At 52.1% G+C, this 18929-nt stretch overlaps 1 protein-coding gene across 2 annotated transcripts in view; it reads right to left on the reverse strand.

Annotated features, from left to right (window-relative positions):
* MPP3 (MAGUK p55 scaffold protein 3) overlaps positions 1-18543 on the reverse strand; it is a 23941-nt gene extending 5398 nt beyond the window's left edge. Inside the window, exons 1-16 of one of the 2 annotated variants that reach the window (XM_064495760.1) lie at positions 18461-18543; positions 18071-18152; positions 17202-17264; positions 16888-17006; positions 16620-16697; positions 15402-15482; positions 15022-15159; positions 12691-12772; positions 11141-11226; positions 9689-9763; positions 6656-6852; positions 4790-4854; positions 3432-3452; positions 2843-2884; positions 1575-1739; positions 1399-1479 (exon numbers count right to left, since the gene is read on the reverse strand). In XM_064495760.1, coding sequence (XP_064351830.1) covers positions 1399-1479; positions 1575-1739; positions 2843-2884; positions 3432-3452; positions 4790-4854; positions 6656-6852; positions 9689-9763; positions 11141-11226; positions 12691-12772; positions 15022-15159; positions 15402-15482; positions 16620-16697; positions 16888-17006; positions 17202-17226 — 1255 coding nt within the window. In that variant the 5' untranslated portion in view covers positions 17227-17264; positions 18071-18152; positions 18461-18543. Of the gene's footprint in view, positions 1-1398; positions 1480-1574; positions 1740-2842; positions 2885-3431; positions 3453-4789; positions 4855-6655; positions 6853-9688; positions 9764-11140; positions 11227-12690; positions 12773-15021; positions 15160-15401; positions 15483-16619; positions 16698-16887; positions 17007-17201; positions 17265-18070; positions 18156-18460 lie in introns of those variants that run through there. The other variant, XM_031468680.2, reaches the window with a different exon arrangement.
* Between the last annotated feature and the right edge of the window lie 386 nt (positions 18544-18929).

Consider the following 18929-nt stretch of genomic DNA (forward strand, 5'->3'; position numbering starts at 1 on the left):
CTGAGTCACACTTTGTCCCTTTACAAGTTTTTCCCTTGGTATAGAGAATTCTTCCTCTTCTGCCTGGAAAACTCCTATTTACACTTCAAAACCCAGCATAAAAGTCACTGCCTCGCCCAGTTCCCAATATCTGGGAGAAAGTTACCTATCTGTGGGGTGCCTGGGAGCAGGTAGGCTGAACCATCCAGGTACCCTCCCCTAGGGGATGGATCTGAAGTCTTCTGAAGGATCCATATATGAACAACTGCCACATGTCCTGTTTCAGCCCAACCTATCAGCTGGAAGGCCGTGGCCCCCAGAAGCCTCCCAGGTCCATCACAGGTGTGCTGCCAGAATGGCCTCCCCAGCTGCCGCCCCCCACACCCAGCCACATCCCTGCCACTTCCGCTAGGGCTCCAAAAGACAATTCTGACCACCCACAGACTGGGTTATGGGCCCGGGGGAATGATATGGTAAAAGAAAGGATTTGTAGCTGCCCTTCCCCAGAACATTCTAGAAAAGGTCCTATTACTTCCACCAGAGTAATGGCCACCAGGTGCCCACACTGTGTCCCTCTGAACAAGAGGATTGAGAGAGAGTCTTAGAGAGGAAAGGGACAGCCAAGGACAGGAAGTGGCAGGCAGCAAGTGAGAGGCTGTTGTGTGGCCTCGTTAAGAATGTGACTGAGGCAGGCTGCCTGGGTTTGAACCTTGGCTTCACCACTTACCAACTGTGTGACATTGGGCAAGTTACTTAACCTCTCTGAGCCTCAGTGTCTTCCTCTGCAGTACAAGATGATGAGAACCCACTTTTCAGGGGTACTGGGAAGGCTGACCAAGTCGCTGCACATAAAAGCTCTTGGTGTAGCTCCTAACACTCTTTAGCCTCCTTTTCCTCATCACATTCAGGACCAGGACCTCCACCTACCGGACTTCAGCATCCCTGGCTGCCTCTGGACTCGGCAGTGCACCCAGCCACCCTGTTGGGCTGGACCCAGCTACAAGGGAGTACCTAAGCAGTATCACTCACCGGGCTCTCTGGCTTCCCTGGCCTACTGTCTTGCCCAAGCTGAGAGCAGGGGCCATAGGAGTCAGAGTCATTGAGAAGAGGAGGCTGAAATGGTGTTGAGTTGAGGTTGCCACTTTGCCTACAATGTGTTCTAGACTCAACTCCCATCCCGGGCAGGAACCAGGCAAGTGGTCTTCCAGTTCCTGCCTCAGGGGGCCCTAGGGGATCACTGAGAGTGGTCTCTTCCCATCATGCCTCTGTCCCATGATCTGCCTATAGCAGGCCGTGCCTGGCAGTCCCTCAGACCCAAAGTAAGGATGAAGATGGATACATGGAGTCAAGTCCTCAAGAAATACTTACATGGCTGGCGCACATACACACACAAACAAGCAAACCCATGGGCCCTCTTACGTGGAACGGCCACACCAAAGTGCTGTGGGTTCTCTGCCACCACCTTCTGCTTCAGCTCGTGCAGTCGGGCTCCCAGAGACCCTGGGAAACAAAAGGAAGGCTGATGAGTCCCTGCTGAACTCCCTCCCCACCCCTCCAAGTAGGAAACCAGGCCACTCCCTGGAGACATCACCTACCAATCAGAACTACCAGGCGGGGCCGCTCTCCAGGCTGGTGCTGGTACCTGGTCACCTCCTCGTAGGTCGGCAGCTCCAGAGTCTCAGCCACTGCAGACACCTTTCCTTCCTGCGGGCTTTCCAGTCTCTCCCTGCGGCCCAGCCGGAAGCTCCTCCGCAGACCAGCTTGGGGAGAAGGGCGAGGGGACACTGCACCATTTGTCCCCCCATCTTTCTACAAAGACTTTCTCTACCTGGTCAGACCTGAAGGTGAAACTGAGACCCACTGGTCTCTCCCCCGCCACATTCTGCTACAGAAAGGGGCTGACTGGGATGCACAGTAATACAATGAAAGGGTGACCACTTGGCATCCAAAAATTAGGGTTCAAGGCTACTGTCTTATTGGGCATGTGATAGACCTCAGACAAGTCATCACCCCTCCAAGCCTCAGCTCCCTTATCCAGGAAATGGGAATACAAATCTACAAACACAATGGGTGCTCCTAGATTGGATTCTAGATCAGGGGAAATGCTCTAAAAGACATTAGTGGGACAACGAGCAAAATTATAATATGAACAGTATAGTAGATAATAGAATTGTGTGCATGTTAAATTCCCAGAATTTGATAATAGCCCTGGGTTATATTAGAAAATGTCCTTGTTCTTACGTAAGAACACAGGCTGAGCTATTTAGGGGTGAAGGGACATAATGTCCACAACTAACTGTCACATGACTCAGAGGGGAAATGTGTGTAGGTAGAAAAAGGAAATGAAAAAGCTAATACTGCAAAGCGTTAACAACTGATGAATTTGGGTGTAGAGTCTATGGGAGTTCTTTTCAGTAACTTTGAAATTACTTCAGAATAAAAAATTAAAAAAGCTCTTTGCCCATCTCTAAGGCCTTTGGAAATATTAAACAAAACAAAAGAAGTGAAGCACTTTGGAGATTGATCAAAGGCTCCATTGCTGTACGGGGGTGACAGAAACACTGAATCAACCACAATTGTAATTACGGTAATAATAAAATCAGTATTAACACAGGGGTCCATGCCCCCTTCCTGCCAGGGAGCTGCTCCCAGTGGCTGGGGGAAGTAGGGGTGGGGGACCCCAGGCCTCAGCAGGCTCAGCCCCATCTCTGGCTGACAGCAACTGAAGCGAAATGTGGGTCCCACAGGCTCAGTGGTTTTTTAGGGGTTCCTGGGGCTCGGATCTCTCCCTGACCCCGGAGCCCACGGCGGGATGTGCGTGGGTGGGGAAGGGGGCATCAGGGGGAGAGTCCCCACTACTCACCTACATAGTGTCCTTTGAAGTACCCCTCACAATCACAGGTCTCTGGGAATTGGAGAGGGAGGCCAATGAGCAATGCTGGACACATGCCCCAGCCCAGAGGTACCTGGGCCCTGGGTGGCCCGGCGGAGTCCTCAGAGGGGCTCGGCTTGGGGCAAATACCATGTCCTGGCCACCCCAGGTCAACAAGTTCCTCTGTTTCACCCAGTTCTCTGTGCTTAGGCCACAGAGAGCCTTTACAGCCCTGGCCGGGGTTCTGGGCCAGCAGGCCTTGTTCCAGCCCCTCTGAGTGAACAAGGAGAGGAAACTCACTTGCCCGGCCCTACCCTCCTGTCTCGTGCCTGCTCCCCAGCCGGGTCGCACGATCGGCCCAGCCAGAGTCCAAGGAGGGCCAGGCCCCACCTCCCCACCAGCTCTGCAGGCCTCAAGGAGCAGGCCGGTCCGGCTGGCAGAACCAGGAGAGTGGAGCTGAGAGCCAGAGGGGCACAGCCACCCCTGACTCGGGGGAGGGGAGGACAAGTCCTTCCAGCCCCAGACAGTCTACGGAAAAGGGGCCTCGTCCACATGCACAGGGGACAAATACCAGGCCTACCTTTGTCACAAGGCTGATCATCTGCGGTTTGCACAAAAGACAGATGGAACAGCGTTAGTGGAGGGGAACCGGGAGGCCCTGCGGCTGAGAGGCAGCCGCAGCCTCCTGTGCCTCAGGAGCCCTCCATCTGGTCCCTCTCTCTCCTCCAACAAACCTGTGATCTGAGCTGCGGTGCATTATTAAACCAAGACTTGCTCTAATTAGTCTTCCTGTGTGTGTCTCATTAGCGGCCCAAAGAAAGCCAGCTCCTCACCGGCATAAAGCAGCCTCAAGGCCAATTGACTCAGCAGCCCCTGTGACTTAAGAGCAAGTCCAGAAAAGTGGCTGTTGGCGGTGGCCGCCCAGCCAAGGGAGTTGATGCCTACAGAGGGACCAGGACCTGCTCTCTCTTTGCTGGGGTTGGAGAATTGCCTGAGCAAATGCAGATGACAGAGAATGGAGCGGCCCAGAGCAGGGCTGTAGGCCAGCCGTGCTCCAGTCACCTGGCATTGTTCAGGCCCTCTACTCGGTTCTGAGCCCCCCTGGGCCCAAGAGGCTGTACTCGGGGAGGCTTCCTCTCCACACAGGGCTCTCACCTGGGGGCTCTGATCTCAGGCCCTCTGGAAACCTGACGCCAGTCCCATTCCCTTGACCTCATGAGCCTCTGTTTAACCATCTTGGAAAAAGGGATCTCCTGATTCTGCTACTACAAAGGCAAGAAGGTAGGAAGGTGTGTATTCTAAAAGGTGCACAGAGCCAGGTTGCCAGGTAAGATACAAGACACTCAGTTAAATTTGAATCTCAGATAAACCACAAATCGTTTCTTAGTATATGTCCCAAATATTGCATGGGATATAGTGACACTAAAAACTTGTTCATTGTTTATCTGAAATTCACACTAAACTGGGCGTTCTTTATTTTTATTTCCCAAATCTGGCCGCTAATACAGAGACACAGGATTGTGCGTGGCCATCCCCGTTCCCTTCCAATGTCACTGCTTCTCAAACTGTCAGGGTCAGAGAGCCCCTTGGGAACCTAAGGAAAGCTGTGAAGGCTCTCCCAGACACAGACATGCGGACACACAACACACACACAAGAGCTTGCACACAATTTTGGGACAGATGTTAACACGCCCCGCAGTGTCATCTAGGGGCTCCAAATAGCTCCTCTCCAGAGAACGCTCCCCAATCCTACCCCACTTCCCCTCCTCCTCCCTCTCCCCATCCCTTCCTCCCTCAGGAGGCCTGAGAGCTCAGACAGGACCCTTGGTGCCCACTCCAGCCCCATGCTTGCCTCTTCCCAGCACAAAGCCCCCAAGTCCTAACCCCAGCCCCGGCCCAGACTGCTTCCCTGAAGATCCGTCCTACCAGTCTACTCACAGGGGGGCTTCTTGAGGCTCTCAGGGCCTGGCAGGGTGCCCGTGGCTCTCCGGTGGTTTAGTCGCCTATGGGGACATGAGAGGATGGGTGGGCCCATGAGCAGGGCCGAGGACCAGTTGGAGAGAACCTTCTGGAAAACTCAGGGAAACCAAGGCCTGAATCCCACAGGTGGATACAGCCTGGCACGCCAAGGGCCTCCTTGCTTCATAGTGAGTTCCAGTGAAGGGGGACATTTTCACAGGTGCTCACTGGTTCACAAAGAAGAAACTGAGTTTCTTGCCCTGGGAGAAGCTTGCCCAGCCCAAGACGGTCGCGCACAGAGGTTCAGCCCATGGTCAGCGCACGGTCAGCAGTCGGTCGTGACTTCCCCAAGGCTGGTTCTCAAGGAAAGGAGGCCCCTGCTCCATACTTACCGGCCTCCCCATCTCTGAGGAAGCTGGAAAACAGTAGAACAATTCCCAGGAGAAGCCAAGGGCGAAAGTGACTCTAATTGAATGTCCTCCCCTCAGAGGAAGGCACAGCCTGGGATATCATCCAATGCAGCTGTCAGTGGAGAGGCAGCCTCCAAAGCCTCTTATCTCTGGGCTGAGAAAATGCCCAGGGCTCTTGGAGGTGTCTAGATTTCCACGTTTAAATGCAGCTAAAGAGCCTTCCCCCAAGACCTATGCAGCCAAAGACGCAGACGGGTCTGAGGCTCCCCGAGGAAACAGAGCAGCAGCTCTCAAACTTCAGTCCCTCAGAATCACCTGGAATATCTGTTAGAACACAGGGCTCGGAGTCCGCCCCTGTTGTTTCTGATCCAGCAGGTCAGGGGCAGGGCCCAAGGATATTCATTTCTAGCAAGCTCCCAGGGGATGCTGATGTGCCTGGCCTGGGGACCACACCAGGAGAGCCACTGAAATGGATGAACCCTGAGGTCTGTTGCTACAGCATCATCCCATACCCCAAAAGATGGAAGAGGGCTACAAACCTCAGGAGAGGCATTGTAGGCATAAGTGCCACACCCTCTGACCTAGGATTTACACTTTTGGAAATCCATCCTAAGGAAAGAATTTGAAATATGAGGAACAGTCCATGTGCAAGATAATTATTTCAGCCTGTAGCCGGGAAACGCTGAAAGGAACTTAGAAGCACAGCCACAGGGAAGGAATGAAGTCACTTAGGTATGACCCTTCCTCAGAAACCTTCTGTGCACGCCCGGATAAGGGCCAGTCCTCCTGCTAGGACCTCGCAGAGCCCAGTCCTGCTTCCTCACATCCATCACATTTATATAAAGTGTTCATCTGAACCATGTGCAACTTCCCAGCTAAACTGTAAACTCCTCCAGGGCAGAAACTATACTTGCTGCCTGTGAATGAATGGTCTATCTCTGGATGAAATATTATATAGCCATTAAAATTACACAATAAAGAATAGATAATAATGGAGCAAATGCTCATATCAAAATGTTGAGCTACCAAAAATTTTTTAAAAAAGGAAGATTTCCAATTCTATGTGCACCACTCACATAAGAAGCACAGGAAGGAAATAAATTATGCTGTTTAGATAGAGGTGAGACTTTGGGTAATTTTCTTTTCCTTGTCCTCCTCTTCCGTATTTGTATATTTTATGTCTCAACTTGCCCTATATATGCATGATAAAAGATTGATTAATTGAATAACATAGATTTCCATATATTTATTGAAATCTCAAACAGCCATCACCACTGGTCATGGGAGAAGAGCCAACACATGCACAACTGGTACTTAGAGAAGGACACCCTGTGTGCCGCTCTGGCTGTGTCGGCAAAGATTAGGGGCTTTGTCATGGATTTATGCCTCTGGCCACCCCAGAACCACACCCCCTTACAACACACCCAAGACCCACCTTTCCTGGAACTGCTTGGAAGGGATGAGGCCAGCTCGAAGGTTGGTGTCCCCCACTCGCTTGGCCTGCCACCATGTGGGGTCGTCCCGGCTCACCACCTCCAGGACCTGCCTGCGCTGGAAGGGCAGGCCTGCTTCCTGGCAGGGAATGGCCCGGTCCTCCCTCGGGTTGTAGTGGAAGAGGGCCCGCATGAACACCTGCAGGGGAGGGGCTCAGTTAGGCAGCCCTTCGCCAGGTAAGCATGGATGTGTCTACGCCACACAGAATGCCAAAGGACAACCACTGTTCACAATTAGATGCACAAGCAGCCTCAAGAACAGAGAGCTAATCAGAAACCCACTGCACATATTCTCTTACTGTTCTTCAACCATTTTGAATATCATAGTGGGGAAATCCATTAAGAACCAGAAAATTGAATACATGGGACCTCACAGATTTCCCTTTCCAACCTAAACATCTCCTTATTTACCTGATCTGTTGTCCTTATAACAGCCTCTTACCATACACAGCACAACCATTAATCTTGGGAGCAAAAATGAAAAGCGAGTACAATTTATAACTCAAACGTTATTTCTGATATGCGAACTTCCCCCAATGATGCCAGCAGCCATCTGTTAGATAAGTAATCTATATGTTTAGATAAGAATACATATCGACAAAACTACTGTTCCTGATTCCCCATCACCACTTTTCAGTGGGTAATTGACATCCACATCTTTTATGGCTCAATCTTGCCTCATCTGTCATATGCTTGGCCAACTCCCAACTCTCCTCTTTACCCTGAAGTCATCCCTCTAAAGAAGATGATGGAGAAGACATGGCATTCCGTCACACTTTTTTGTCGTCTTCTATAATTCAGTGGCATGGATTTATTTTATTTATTTCTGTTTCCAGAACATTAGGACCCAATTACTTTAACAGCAAATAGGTTAGGGAAAAAAAAAAAAAAGGCCAGAAGGTTTCCTTAGACAAATCCAATTCATCTTCATGTGCCAGGCAGAAAAAAATTCAGTTAGACAATTCTAAGAACTTTTTGGCCAAATATTGTGAGGACAGATACCCTCATTGAGCCACAGATGTTACCAGGGTCCCAGGCACTCAGAAGAGAGTATAATCTTAAATGGCCAGCCCTGATCAAGCATCTAGCTCAAGAAGAAATATTTAGAAAAGGATGAGCTAAGAGACAGGCTACCTACTTTGTCCCCCAGGAAAATCAAGTTCTCTCCCTGTATCAAGTTAAAACCTGCAAAAGCTGCAACTGGTGACCACATTAGCTTGTCCCAGGAAGAAACACCTTCCATCAGGTATTATGTGTGCCCTGGGATTCAGTTGAAGGGTGCAAATAAGAAATGGCCACATAAAGATTATTTCTCCATCTACCATAAAAAACCATCAAAGACATCGTCCACTATTAATCACCATTCATCAAACTATTTACTGACATCTACTCTGTGCCAAGTGCCGTCATGTCCCATCTTTCATGCTTCTAGTCCTGGGAGACAGGGGCTGGGAATTAGCTTTCTTGAAAAATCGGCATTCGTCCTTCCATTCACTGATGAAAAGATGTCATTCTTTACATTCTCCTTTCTGCCTTGTTTTGTTGATTGTGAGATCAAAGTAATGCCCTCTTCAATCTTCCCACCCACCGCCTCAGCTCCAGGTTTAACAATCTCTTACCAGGGCTTTTACAAAAGAGTCCTACCAGGTGCCCCGGCCCCAGTCTCCACCCACTCCACCCTCTTCCTTTCACTGCCCTAGGGAGTTTTCCAAGACACAAATGTGGTTGCATTTAGAAAATAAAACAAACAAACAAAAAAACCCAAAACCAAAAAGACAAAACAAAACAAAAAACACCTTTAAGAGCTTCTCATCACCTATAATGGGGCTGTAACTTGGGCTGTGGGGTGCCCTCCCATATGCCCTGGGGCAGTACCTTTTCAGTGCGCCCCAGGCTGACTGCCCAACAGCTTTCTCAGCCACTAGGATCTACTCTCCCCTAATCCAGCAGGCAGGAAGTGCTGGGAGCTAATCCCAGGGTGCAGCCTAGTGGGACTTGGCATATGGGTCCCCCAGCTCTTGGGGAGGATGATGGAGGCATGCGTCTACAGGGGATTCCAAGTTCTGGAGCAGGATTAGGCTCCGGTTGCCCACGGTGGTAACTTGCTTGAGAACACACCCTCTGATGCACTGGGTACCTTCCCTCCCCCACTCCTGGTGTTCCTGGGGTCGCCTATAAATAAACCATTTACACTTGAACCCTTGTATCAGGGTTGGCTTTGAGACCCTAGACTAAGCAGGGATTGTGCCCAAACCCTTAACAAAGCAGTCAAAGAAATTCAGAAGCTAGCCTTCACCCACCTCCCCAGCATATCCCCCCGCCCCCGGGAGCCCCACCACAGTGCCCTTTTTCATTGACCCCATCCTCCTTGACACATCTTTGAGCCTAGGAGTATGCAGGCCCCTCTGCCCACACTTCCCCCCACCTCCTCTTCACCAGGCAAGTCCTCATCTCCATCTTCCTCAAAGCCTCACTTCCAGCACCCCTACCATGCGACATCTTCCAAGGTGCCTGTAATGCTGTACAGAATCTTTCCTAAGCACTCATCACATAGCAAGGAGAGACTTGCTCCCTGGCCTCCCTTTTTGAACCAGGAATCCTCAAAGCTACTAACCGTCTCGGTCTCTGACAGAGCACCTGGCACAGAGAAGGTGCCCACAAAAGGTAGGTTCAACAAGGAATTAAACAAATGGCAGTTACTTAATTGGTCCCAAAGCCGGAACATTTGGTACCTTCTCCTCCTCTTCACGGCCCTGATTTTCTACTTCAATTAAAAAGAACCTTGTCTTTTATTAGTAAGCTACGTCAAATCCTGTTTAGAAGAGGCTGGGTACAAACAAATGAATCACTTTGGGACTGAATTACAGTTCTCTACTGAGCACATGCTCTGAGCACCAGGCAGATGCTCTCTTCCCAAGTGACTGTTTCAGAGGCTGGGCTGGAGCCCGCCCACCGGAATTCCAACTCCCCCATACCTTGCTGTCCTTCAAGCGGTCCTCCTCCTGGGTAGCTGGAATGATTTTCAGGGTGATGGATCCCTGGGACTGTGCCTGAAAAGAGAGAGCACACAGCCATATCATCTACCAAGTCTAACCCTCCATGACTTCATGTCTTACTTCCCAGGTCTAGAAACTCATGTTCAGAAGGCAAGTTGGACAGGCTGCCTCCCCTGTGACCTACCCTTCTGTGGTGGCACCAGTTTGAATTAACTAAAGCATTTTCATGGGACAAAGGGACAGAAGATTTTAAATGAGAACGTGAGAACAACACATGCACTGAATTCAGCGCTCCATCCTTCCTGACGGCCAGTGCCCTAACAGGTTGCCCTTTTCTCTGTTCTCTTGGGTTATTTTAATAACCTAGTTCAGTTTCATCTTCTTCTTTCTTGCCTGATTTGGGGCTGGTTCCCCATTAGTACCTCCTTCTTTGTTTGCATCTTCCCCAATCTGAGACCACTCCTACCTTCCCAGGGGTTCCCCTTCCCTCTACCCAAGAGAAACCTGCACCCCATGGGGGTGGCGACAAGGAAGAACGCTGTCAGCCTATGAGAGTACGTCTCTCCCAATGGTGCCCCTGGCCCTGCATCGCTCTGGAACACAAGGAGGTCAGTGCTCAGAACCAGGGAAATAGGAGTGGCAGCAAGAAGACTGAAGGGTCTGCCAGCAACTCGGGACCCCTACAGTAGGGGCCTTAAAGAGCAGGCCTCCAAGCTTCAGGTCTCATCGTGTTTCTGCCCTCCAGACCATCAGAAGTTAGCAAAGAGTGTCAGGTTGGCAGAGAATGCCTGAGGATAAAGAGGACAGAACTACGTACCATTGGGGCTTTTTACAATTTTAGTTTTGACTTGAACTCTTAGAATGGACTCAGAAGATTGCTTCCATCCCAGCATTTGCTACCCTTGCATCTACTTGCAGTTAGGAAAGGCTATATCCTCTTTCAGATGCTTCCATTAACCATGCACTGGTTGAGAAACCAGCCCTACTCCTACTTTACAGGAAAGGAAATTGAAACTCAGACTGATCTGATAACTTGTCCAAGGTTGCACCACTGAAAAGTGACAGAGGGGGGAGTAAAACCCAGGACCAGCTGGCCCCGAAGCCCTTGCTCTCGGTCCTCCTTGTGCTGCAGCATTTTACTCCATATCCTCAGCCCTATGGAAGAGGGGACCCTTTTGAGGGGGTCTTCAGGAAAGAAGGCCGGGGGTAGGGAGGACGGCTGTACTGAAGAGGGGGTCTGAGAGGCAGGTGGTCTGGGTGCTCCACTCCTCCAACCCCCACCTCCCACCCCGGGCACGCTGTAAGGCTGCTTCGCCTGGAGCCTCCCCACGAAACCAGGGAGACTGGGCCAGATCAGCGCTGGCTCCGGGAAGCACCCGGCTTTGGGTCTCTGAAGAACCACAGCATCCCTGGCACGTGCGTAGCACAGACCAGAATCTGGCTAATCTCGTCGGGCCGCTTATGCAGGACTGTGATCCCGTTCACTTCCCGGAGCTCATCTCCGACGTGGACCAGGCCTAGGAGACACAGGAGCGGACCATCAGCAAGAGAAGGGGGCCTCGGCCCCTGGAGCGCGGAGCTCTGGGCATTGCTGGCACCCTCCTGCAGAACCCACTGCAGGGAAGACTCAAGGTTTAAAGACGATGGACGGGACTGGGATGAAAGGAGTCCCCATGCGTGCTGGGTGCCTCGCTTGGCATCACAGCCTCACCACCACCCCATGAAAGCCCCACTTTACACACCGGCAGCAGAGATCCAGAAAAATGCTGCTGCCTGCCCAAGGCCACACTGCTGAGAAATAATGCAGCCAGTGTGCAGACACAGTTCTTTTGCCGTAAAAAGCCTGTGTTTGTTCTGCTGTGCCCTCTGCTTCTTTAAAAATAGCACTAATTCTTGGGGTGGGGAGCAAGATAAATTAGGAGTTTGGGATTAACAGATACACACTACTACATATAAAATAGGTAAATAACAAGGACCTACTACTGTATAGCACAGGGAACTGTATTTAATTTCTTGTAATAAGCTATAATGGAAAAGAATCTGAAAAGAGAAAAAATATTTATGTAGTACCTGTATAACTGAGTCGCTTTGCTGTACACCTGAAACTAACACTGTAAACCAACTACACTTCAATAAAAAAAATGAAATTAAAAACACATGTATCATTAACTTTTCACCCTCCTGGGTATACAGACATACTCCAAGAACGTCCTTCTCAAATATAACGAGAAAACTTAAAAGCACCAGGGAAGATGGCTTCAAGAGCGTTAGGCGCCCCTGTCTGTTGGTCTCTGCTTTAATGACAAGCATCTCTGCATATCAGGCTCGATTTGCTGCTATTCAATGTGGACACCAGCCCAGAAGCAGCTGCATCACCCAGGAGGCAGTAAGGGGTGCAGGGTCCTGGGCCCACCCACGACCCTGTGAGTCAGAATCTGCATGTTAACAAGACACTGGGGCGTTTCGAGTGCTTGTCAGTGTTTGGGAAGCACTGGTCTAGGACTCTCCACAACAGTGATCTCCAGACTTTGGGGGTAACACTCCTCTGTTCCAGGAGTGCCCCCCAACTTAGTTCTTCCACACACCAGTTGACTCTTAACCTGTTTCCCACCCAGACAGTCTAGGACATGCATACCTCCCCTTGGTAATAGTGGCTTGCTAAGGCAACTAGGGGGAAGGGTGTCCTTGCCCTCAAATCAGAGTTTACCCACCAAGCTAAACTACCTATAGTCCCCAGGCTGAGCCAAAGCACAAGTCCTTTGATCACGCCCAAAGTATTCCGTGCCTGAGATTTTTTCAAAACAATTAAAATTTCTACCAGGCTTAGGAAAGAGGAGAGAATTCCAGCCCCACTCCCAGAAAGCAAAGCACAGCCCAAACAGGTAAGCACACAAGAGGGAGAAAGGAGACCCATGGCCAAAGCAGGGAGGCTGGGGGGTGATGGCTACCACCTCGGCCAGGCTGGCATCGAGGACACTCACCACTCCGGTCTGCTGCGCCCCCTCGCATGATCCTGGCCACTACGACAGCCCCTGAGTGCTCATCCCGCCGGATGGTGGCCCCCTGCATCGGAGACAGAGCAGGCAGGCTCCTGAGAAGCAGCCCCAAACCTCAGATCTCTACTCTTCTGGACGCAACAGAGCCTCCCCAACTCCCTGCCTCTGCCACTCCATGGGGCAGATCAGTGGACACCTTTCTCATGCTGAGGACGCAATAAAACCAAAATCTCAAATTAGCACAGCCCAGCACTTTAGAGTTTAAACAAAGCACAATAAAGTTGTTACAATCTCAGTTTAGGGATGAGGGACTGGGGCACAGTGAAGGTGAGCATCTTAAAGGTCACCAGCTGGTAAAGCTTTCTATGATGCCAAATCCAGTGCTTTCTCCATCACATCACAGTCCCTGCCTCTTGCAGACAATTAATAATGAGAAGAAAATGTGCCAGCAAATTCTCCACCCGCCTCTAACCAGTCAGAGTTCCCAGGCCTTCTGCTGTTACCAAGGGGAACCAATTATGTCCCAGCCAGAGCTTCTCGGCCCATGAAGCATAGCAGAGGATGAGAAAGGCACTGACAAGCCCTCAAGTTCGTGCACCAGGCAGGCTGGACTGTGGCAGGGCAGCCGTCAGGAGTTGGATGGCCCTGGGTTTAAATCCACTCTGTCATTTACTCAGAGCGTGTGGCCTCAGCAAGGAAGCCCCTTATCTTCTCTGGGCCCATTTCCTCTGTGGTGTGGGCAAGCACTTAACTCATACGGTTGTTGCAAGGATGACATCAGGTAATGCACACAAGGCACTTAGCACACAGTCAGCACTCAATAAATGCTAACCACTTATTATTGGCTGTAACTGCACACTGGCACACTCACTATTAACTGCATTTGAAATCCACAAGATAAACATTGCTGGAAAGAGGCCAGCAGCCAAGAACCCTGTGGCTTCTTTAAACTTTCTAGCTTCTCTGTCCATCCTTTCCTCCTTCCCCCCCATCTCAGCAGAGGAGTTCCTCCTGGCTAGGCTGGTCCCTCTAATCCCGTCCCTCTCTCTCCAGCATTCTTAATGTCCCCTCTCCACTGGCTCCTTCTCCTGGTCTTAAAAATATTGTCAAGTCTCTCCCATCATTAAAAAGCCAGTGCCCCATCCAGCAGCTTCCAGTCTCCATTCCTTTGGAGCAAAAGAGTTCCTAGCTTCTCAGAGAAGCAGCATGTACCTGCTCCCTCTGCTTCCTGTCCTCTGACTTGCTCCCCCTCTGCCTCAAATCCACCAGCAAAAGCATCAATGACCTGTCAGCTGCCAGCCCAGCCGCCACCCTCAGTCTTCTCTCTCTGATCTGTCTGCTTTGCCCTCCCTCTGGATTGCTTTCTTAGTCTGGGACCTGCTGACACCTCTCTCCCAGTTCTTCTCAGTGTCAGTTCATCTCCTTTGCTGAGTCCTCCTCTAGCTGTGAACTCCCAGAGGCCAAGAACTAAGTCTTAATCACCTCTGAGCTGCCTGCACCCAACCCAGTCCCTGGCACTGGCACACAGGACGGATCATGATACATTTGCAGAGGGCATGTATAACTGCCCTACTTTGAAGGTAAGGAAGTAGAGGTAGAGGAGAATCCTGGTCAGTTTGCAGAAGTGGCTCATCTGAGGTCATTTGATAGAAGTTGAAAATAAAGAGGGCCAGCTGCTAGGGCAAGCCTTTAATCCTCTGGACTGTCACTACTTCCCTCCAGCTAATAAACAACCTCGTCCCTTGCTCGGACAATCAATACTGAACCAGAACCAAAATGATAACAATCTGTCAGCTGCGGAGAAGAGCAGCTGCTGCCCTGCGCTTCCTCGGAATTCAGAACAAGAGCTGGCAAACTTTTTCTGGAAAGGGCCAGATGTAAATATCTTCGGCTTTGCGGGCAACACGGTTTCCATCGAGTCTGCCGTTGCCATGTAAAGGCAGCCACAGATAATAAATAAATGAACAGGATGGCTGAGCGCCAATAAAACTATTTATAAAAACTGGCAGTGGGCTGGGTTTGTCCTTTGGACCATAGTTTGCCAACCTCCGGTTCAGGGCATGATGACCAGGGCTGCCCTGCACAGCTGTCCAGGTTATTAACTGCACAAAGGAGCAGGGCCACAGCAAAGGGAGGCTGTATCCACCCAGTGCAAGGGGTACTCTGCACACACTGGCGTCGCAGGGACCAGTGGCCGCCTTGACAAAGCTGCCATCACTCACTCGGAAGACTTCAGGAGGGTCCCTTCCTAGGTTTCTGGGTGGGTGGGGGTGGGGAACTGGGAGAGGGTAGGGAGGAGTGGTGGGTGCCACATACCAAAGGTTCTTTGTTTTTCACCAGGCGGACAATCTTCACTGATTCTTCATCAAAATCCTCATCGATATTATCGGGCAGAGGAGGAAGAACAGGGTCAAAATTCTTCTGGGCAACTGTGTCGTGTACCATGAGCATGGCCTGTCAGGAAAGCAAGAGGAACGATGGGCTGGCCTCAGAGCTCACAGGGGTCGGGGAAGCTTGGCTGGGCAGTGGTTTGGGGGTCTTGGATTGGATGCCACAGACAACTACCCTAGACGCTGGTGCTGAAAAGCCCCCGCTCAGAAATCTCCCTCCCTTAGTCTCACGACCAAGCGCTCCCTCCTGCCCCCATCCCAGGAGACACAAGATGCGTGGGTGAGCAGGGACGGCGGCGTGACTACCCTGAGGTGGGGGGTGGACAGCAGCTGGAGCAGCTCCCTCTCGTCACTGTGCACTGATGCAGCCTGCAGCTCCTCCATCACCTGGAGAGGAAGGAGAGAGGAGGCCACAGACGGCTTCAGGCACTTCGAGCTTGCTGGGAGTCACCCAGAGGAAACTCTGCTCCCTGGGCCTCAGTCCCAAGGGCCCTCCCAGCAACTACTATAGCACCAGAGGGGCATTGGACCCTCAGCCACCCCAGGACTAACGCTCCTAGGGAACCAGAGAGCTTGAACAGCCTCTGCAGGCTGATTCTAACCAGATCTAACTTATTAAGCCCTTCTTGGGCGCTGTTTGCCTTATGTGGACAGACTCACTTAGCTCTCACAGTGAACTAGATGTGGCAGGTACTATTATTTTGCCATTTCACAGGTGAGAAGTAAATAGGAGAGATGAAATCTCTTGCCCAAGGTCGCAAAACTGGAGAGTGGCACAGCCAGGATTTCAACCTGGGCTGATCTGGTTCTCTTGTCTGTGTCCTCACCACATTTTCTAGATGAGGAAATTGGGGCTCAGAGAGGCTGAATGACTTGTTTAAGGTCACAGAGTTAGTCAGAGAGGCAGCACTGAGCCTGGGAGCCTGGCAACCTAACACCATCCTAATGGCATTCCATAGCCAAGAAAGACAGGCGGTCTGCCCCCATTCCTCGCCAGGCCATTGCCTAGGGTTATGTGAGTTAATTCAGAAGCCTGAGTTAGTACTCAACTGGGACAGCCTTTTTTCCCAACCATGCAATGTAGAGGACAGGGTCATAAGAAATGGGGAAGGATTCCTTTAAAAAAAAAAAATAGCCTGAGCCAGTAAGCAGGGACACACAGCAAATCCGGGGACCCAAAACTTCACATGGGGCCTCCTGGAAGCACTGGTACAATGTGTGTGTTTGACTGCTCATGTCACCAGTCCGCAACCGTTTGGGAGCTGTTCTCATTTCACAGCTGGGGAAACAGACTTTCTTGGGAACACACAGTAAGTGGGCATCACCATGTCACCATGTTCCCTGGCCCTGTCCAAGGCTCATGAGATCCTCCCTGGCTGTTAGGAGGCGAAAGGAAGGAGATGCTCTTCACCTTGGGGCTCCCGCGTCCCGATGTCCCCTGGCTAAGCAATGGCAAGCAGGCCAGATGAAGGAGCTAAAGGGTGGGAGAGGGGCTGAGGCTGGAAGAAGAAACCTGGGGCTTACATCCTCCGCGAGGGCCACAGCGCTGTGCAGAACAGGGGTTGGACTTTGCCTCTCATAATAGCGAAGCTTCTCGTGAATCTGCAAAGACAGCTGATCTCAGGCTGGGACCTCCCAAGCCAGCTGCCCAGGTTTACCCTGGATGCCACACACCCTGCCCACGGCTGTGGTGATGCCTAGGGCTGCAGACTGGGTCGTCCATGGGACAGTATAAGAGAAAGCCCTGCACAGTGGGCTAATGAAGACCTTGCTGGGGCAGCGAGGGCTTTACCTTCATTAAGTAACTGAGGCTTTTTTCACTGAAAACATCCCTCAGGAAGCCCATCTCTTCCTTTTGGTTGGAGTCAGGTCTGAGCTGAGACGTCAGCAGCGCCAAGGTTTCATGCAAACCTGAGGAGAGTGTAAGAAAATAAAATATAGTCAATGCAGTGGGTACTCTGCCCTGTGGGCCCTCCAGCAACACTTCAACCCTGCCGTGTGCACATTTTCTTCCCAGGCTCTCATTCCCAGGGCTCAGAGCAGACACTGGCAGCTTTCTTCGCAGCCCCAGGTTGCTGGGCAGGCCCAGCTTGGGGGCGAACTCACCGGAGTCCTCAGACAGCACTGGCATGTCTGCGCTGGTCAGATCTTGAGCTCTGTCCGTGGATTCTGGGAGAAAAAGTGGGGGGCGGGGTGTGAAACTCCATCAAGTATATTCATTCAATAAATAGTGATTACACATGTACTCTGTCTGTCATGATCAATTTGGGGACAGAGGGGATGGGAACAAATAATTTTTTTTCAGAGAGGAAGGAAAGAAAATGAAGATTTGCTGAGTGCGCCCAATGTGTCAAGCATTGTGCTAAGTGATTTCATATGACATTTTTCCTAATCTGGTCAAAGCCCTGAGGAATGGTCACTAAGATTCCCATTTTACTGATGAAGAAACAGAGGCTTGGAGGATTCAGTAACTTGCAGGTCAGAATCCATACTCTGGTGGCGGGTCTCAGAGGTGCCCAGTGGCCCCTGCCTGACAGTGGGTGCTCTCCTCCACAGCTCCCCCCTCCCACCGTTACCTTCTAAGGGGCCTCTCTCAAGTCCTTTGCCTGTCACACCTTCAACAAGTATCTGACTGGGCCTACAAACCCCACCATCCCCAAGCCCCAACCTGAAGGGAGCCTGCTCCCAGAACAGAGCGTAGAGTGGAGGTGGAGAGACGTGAGTCGGTGTCTACTATGCCGGCGGGGGGAGCCCTATCTCAGCAGGCCCCCCAACGTGCTCTGTAGCACGTGGACCTCAAAAAGTCCTCCTTCAGAAGGGGATAAGGAGAGTAATGATTCATTTATTCTGCAAACATGGAGCCAGCCCCATTTCGCCCGCCCTAGTCCCGCTGACACCAAGATGCTGACACCAAGATGTGTAAGAATGGTACCCGGCCCTCCAGCCACCGCCCCGCCCCCCTACGCCAGACTCACCCTTTGGCTCCCTCTAGTTGTGCCCCCCCCGCCACTCCCCCAGGCAGCCGAACACAGACTCCAGCTCTCTTTGGGAAGGAACCTGTGGGACCAACAAGGAGAACGGCTGGGAGAAGGCGAGGCGTGACCTGGGGGACGCTCGGGGAGATCTAAGAGGATGCGGAGCGGCGGGAAAGGAGCGGGGCGCATCGGGGAGGGGGTGGGTGCGGGAAGGAAGGCCAGGGGCCGAGGGACGGGCACTGAGTAACCCCCTCAACACACAAGCTGGGGCTCCGTGGGCCGCGAGGCTGCGTGTGCGCTAGGGGCGGGTCTCGGCTCATTCTCCCTACCCGCTGGGCCCCTCCCGCCTTGGCTCCCAGCCCCTGTTCCGTCCCCTGCACGGGTTCCTACCTGGGCGCGCCGGGATCTCTGCTCCAGACCCGGAGCCGCGCGGCTGTCGGGAGCCTCCGCTCCGCTGGCTCCGCCTTCCCGGCCCCTCCCTGCCGCGGCCGCGCGGGGCGGGGGCGGCGGAGCCCAAGGAGGAGAGGCGCGGGGAGGGGGAGGGGGCGCGCGGGGAGGAGGGGGAGGAGGGGGACCCGCGGGGAGGAGGGGGAGGAGGGGGACCCGCGGGGAGGAGGGGGAGGAGCGCAGGGCGCCCGCGGCGTCTGGCACCGTCAGCCTTCTGCCAGCCCAGGCTCCACTCTCCTGCGTGGTGTCCCTCCTCCGTGTCCTCCCACTCGAGCCCCGAAGAGCGCCTTGCCTGTGTCCCCGACCCGGGGCACACAGCCAGCCTTCCCTCCGCCCCCACCACCTGCACATAAACCATAACCTGCGTGCGGAGGGGTGGACGCTTGCTTAACACAGAATTCGATTTTGCAAA

This window comes from Camelus dromedarius, chromosome 16 (genome assembly GCF_036321535.1).
Source record: "Camelus dromedarius isolate mCamDro1 chromosome 16, mCamDro1.pat, whole genome shotgun sequence".
In the NCBI taxonomy this organism is placed as follows: domain Eukaryota; kingdom Metazoa; phylum Chordata; class Mammalia; order Artiodactyla; family Camelidae; genus Camelus; species Camelus dromedarius.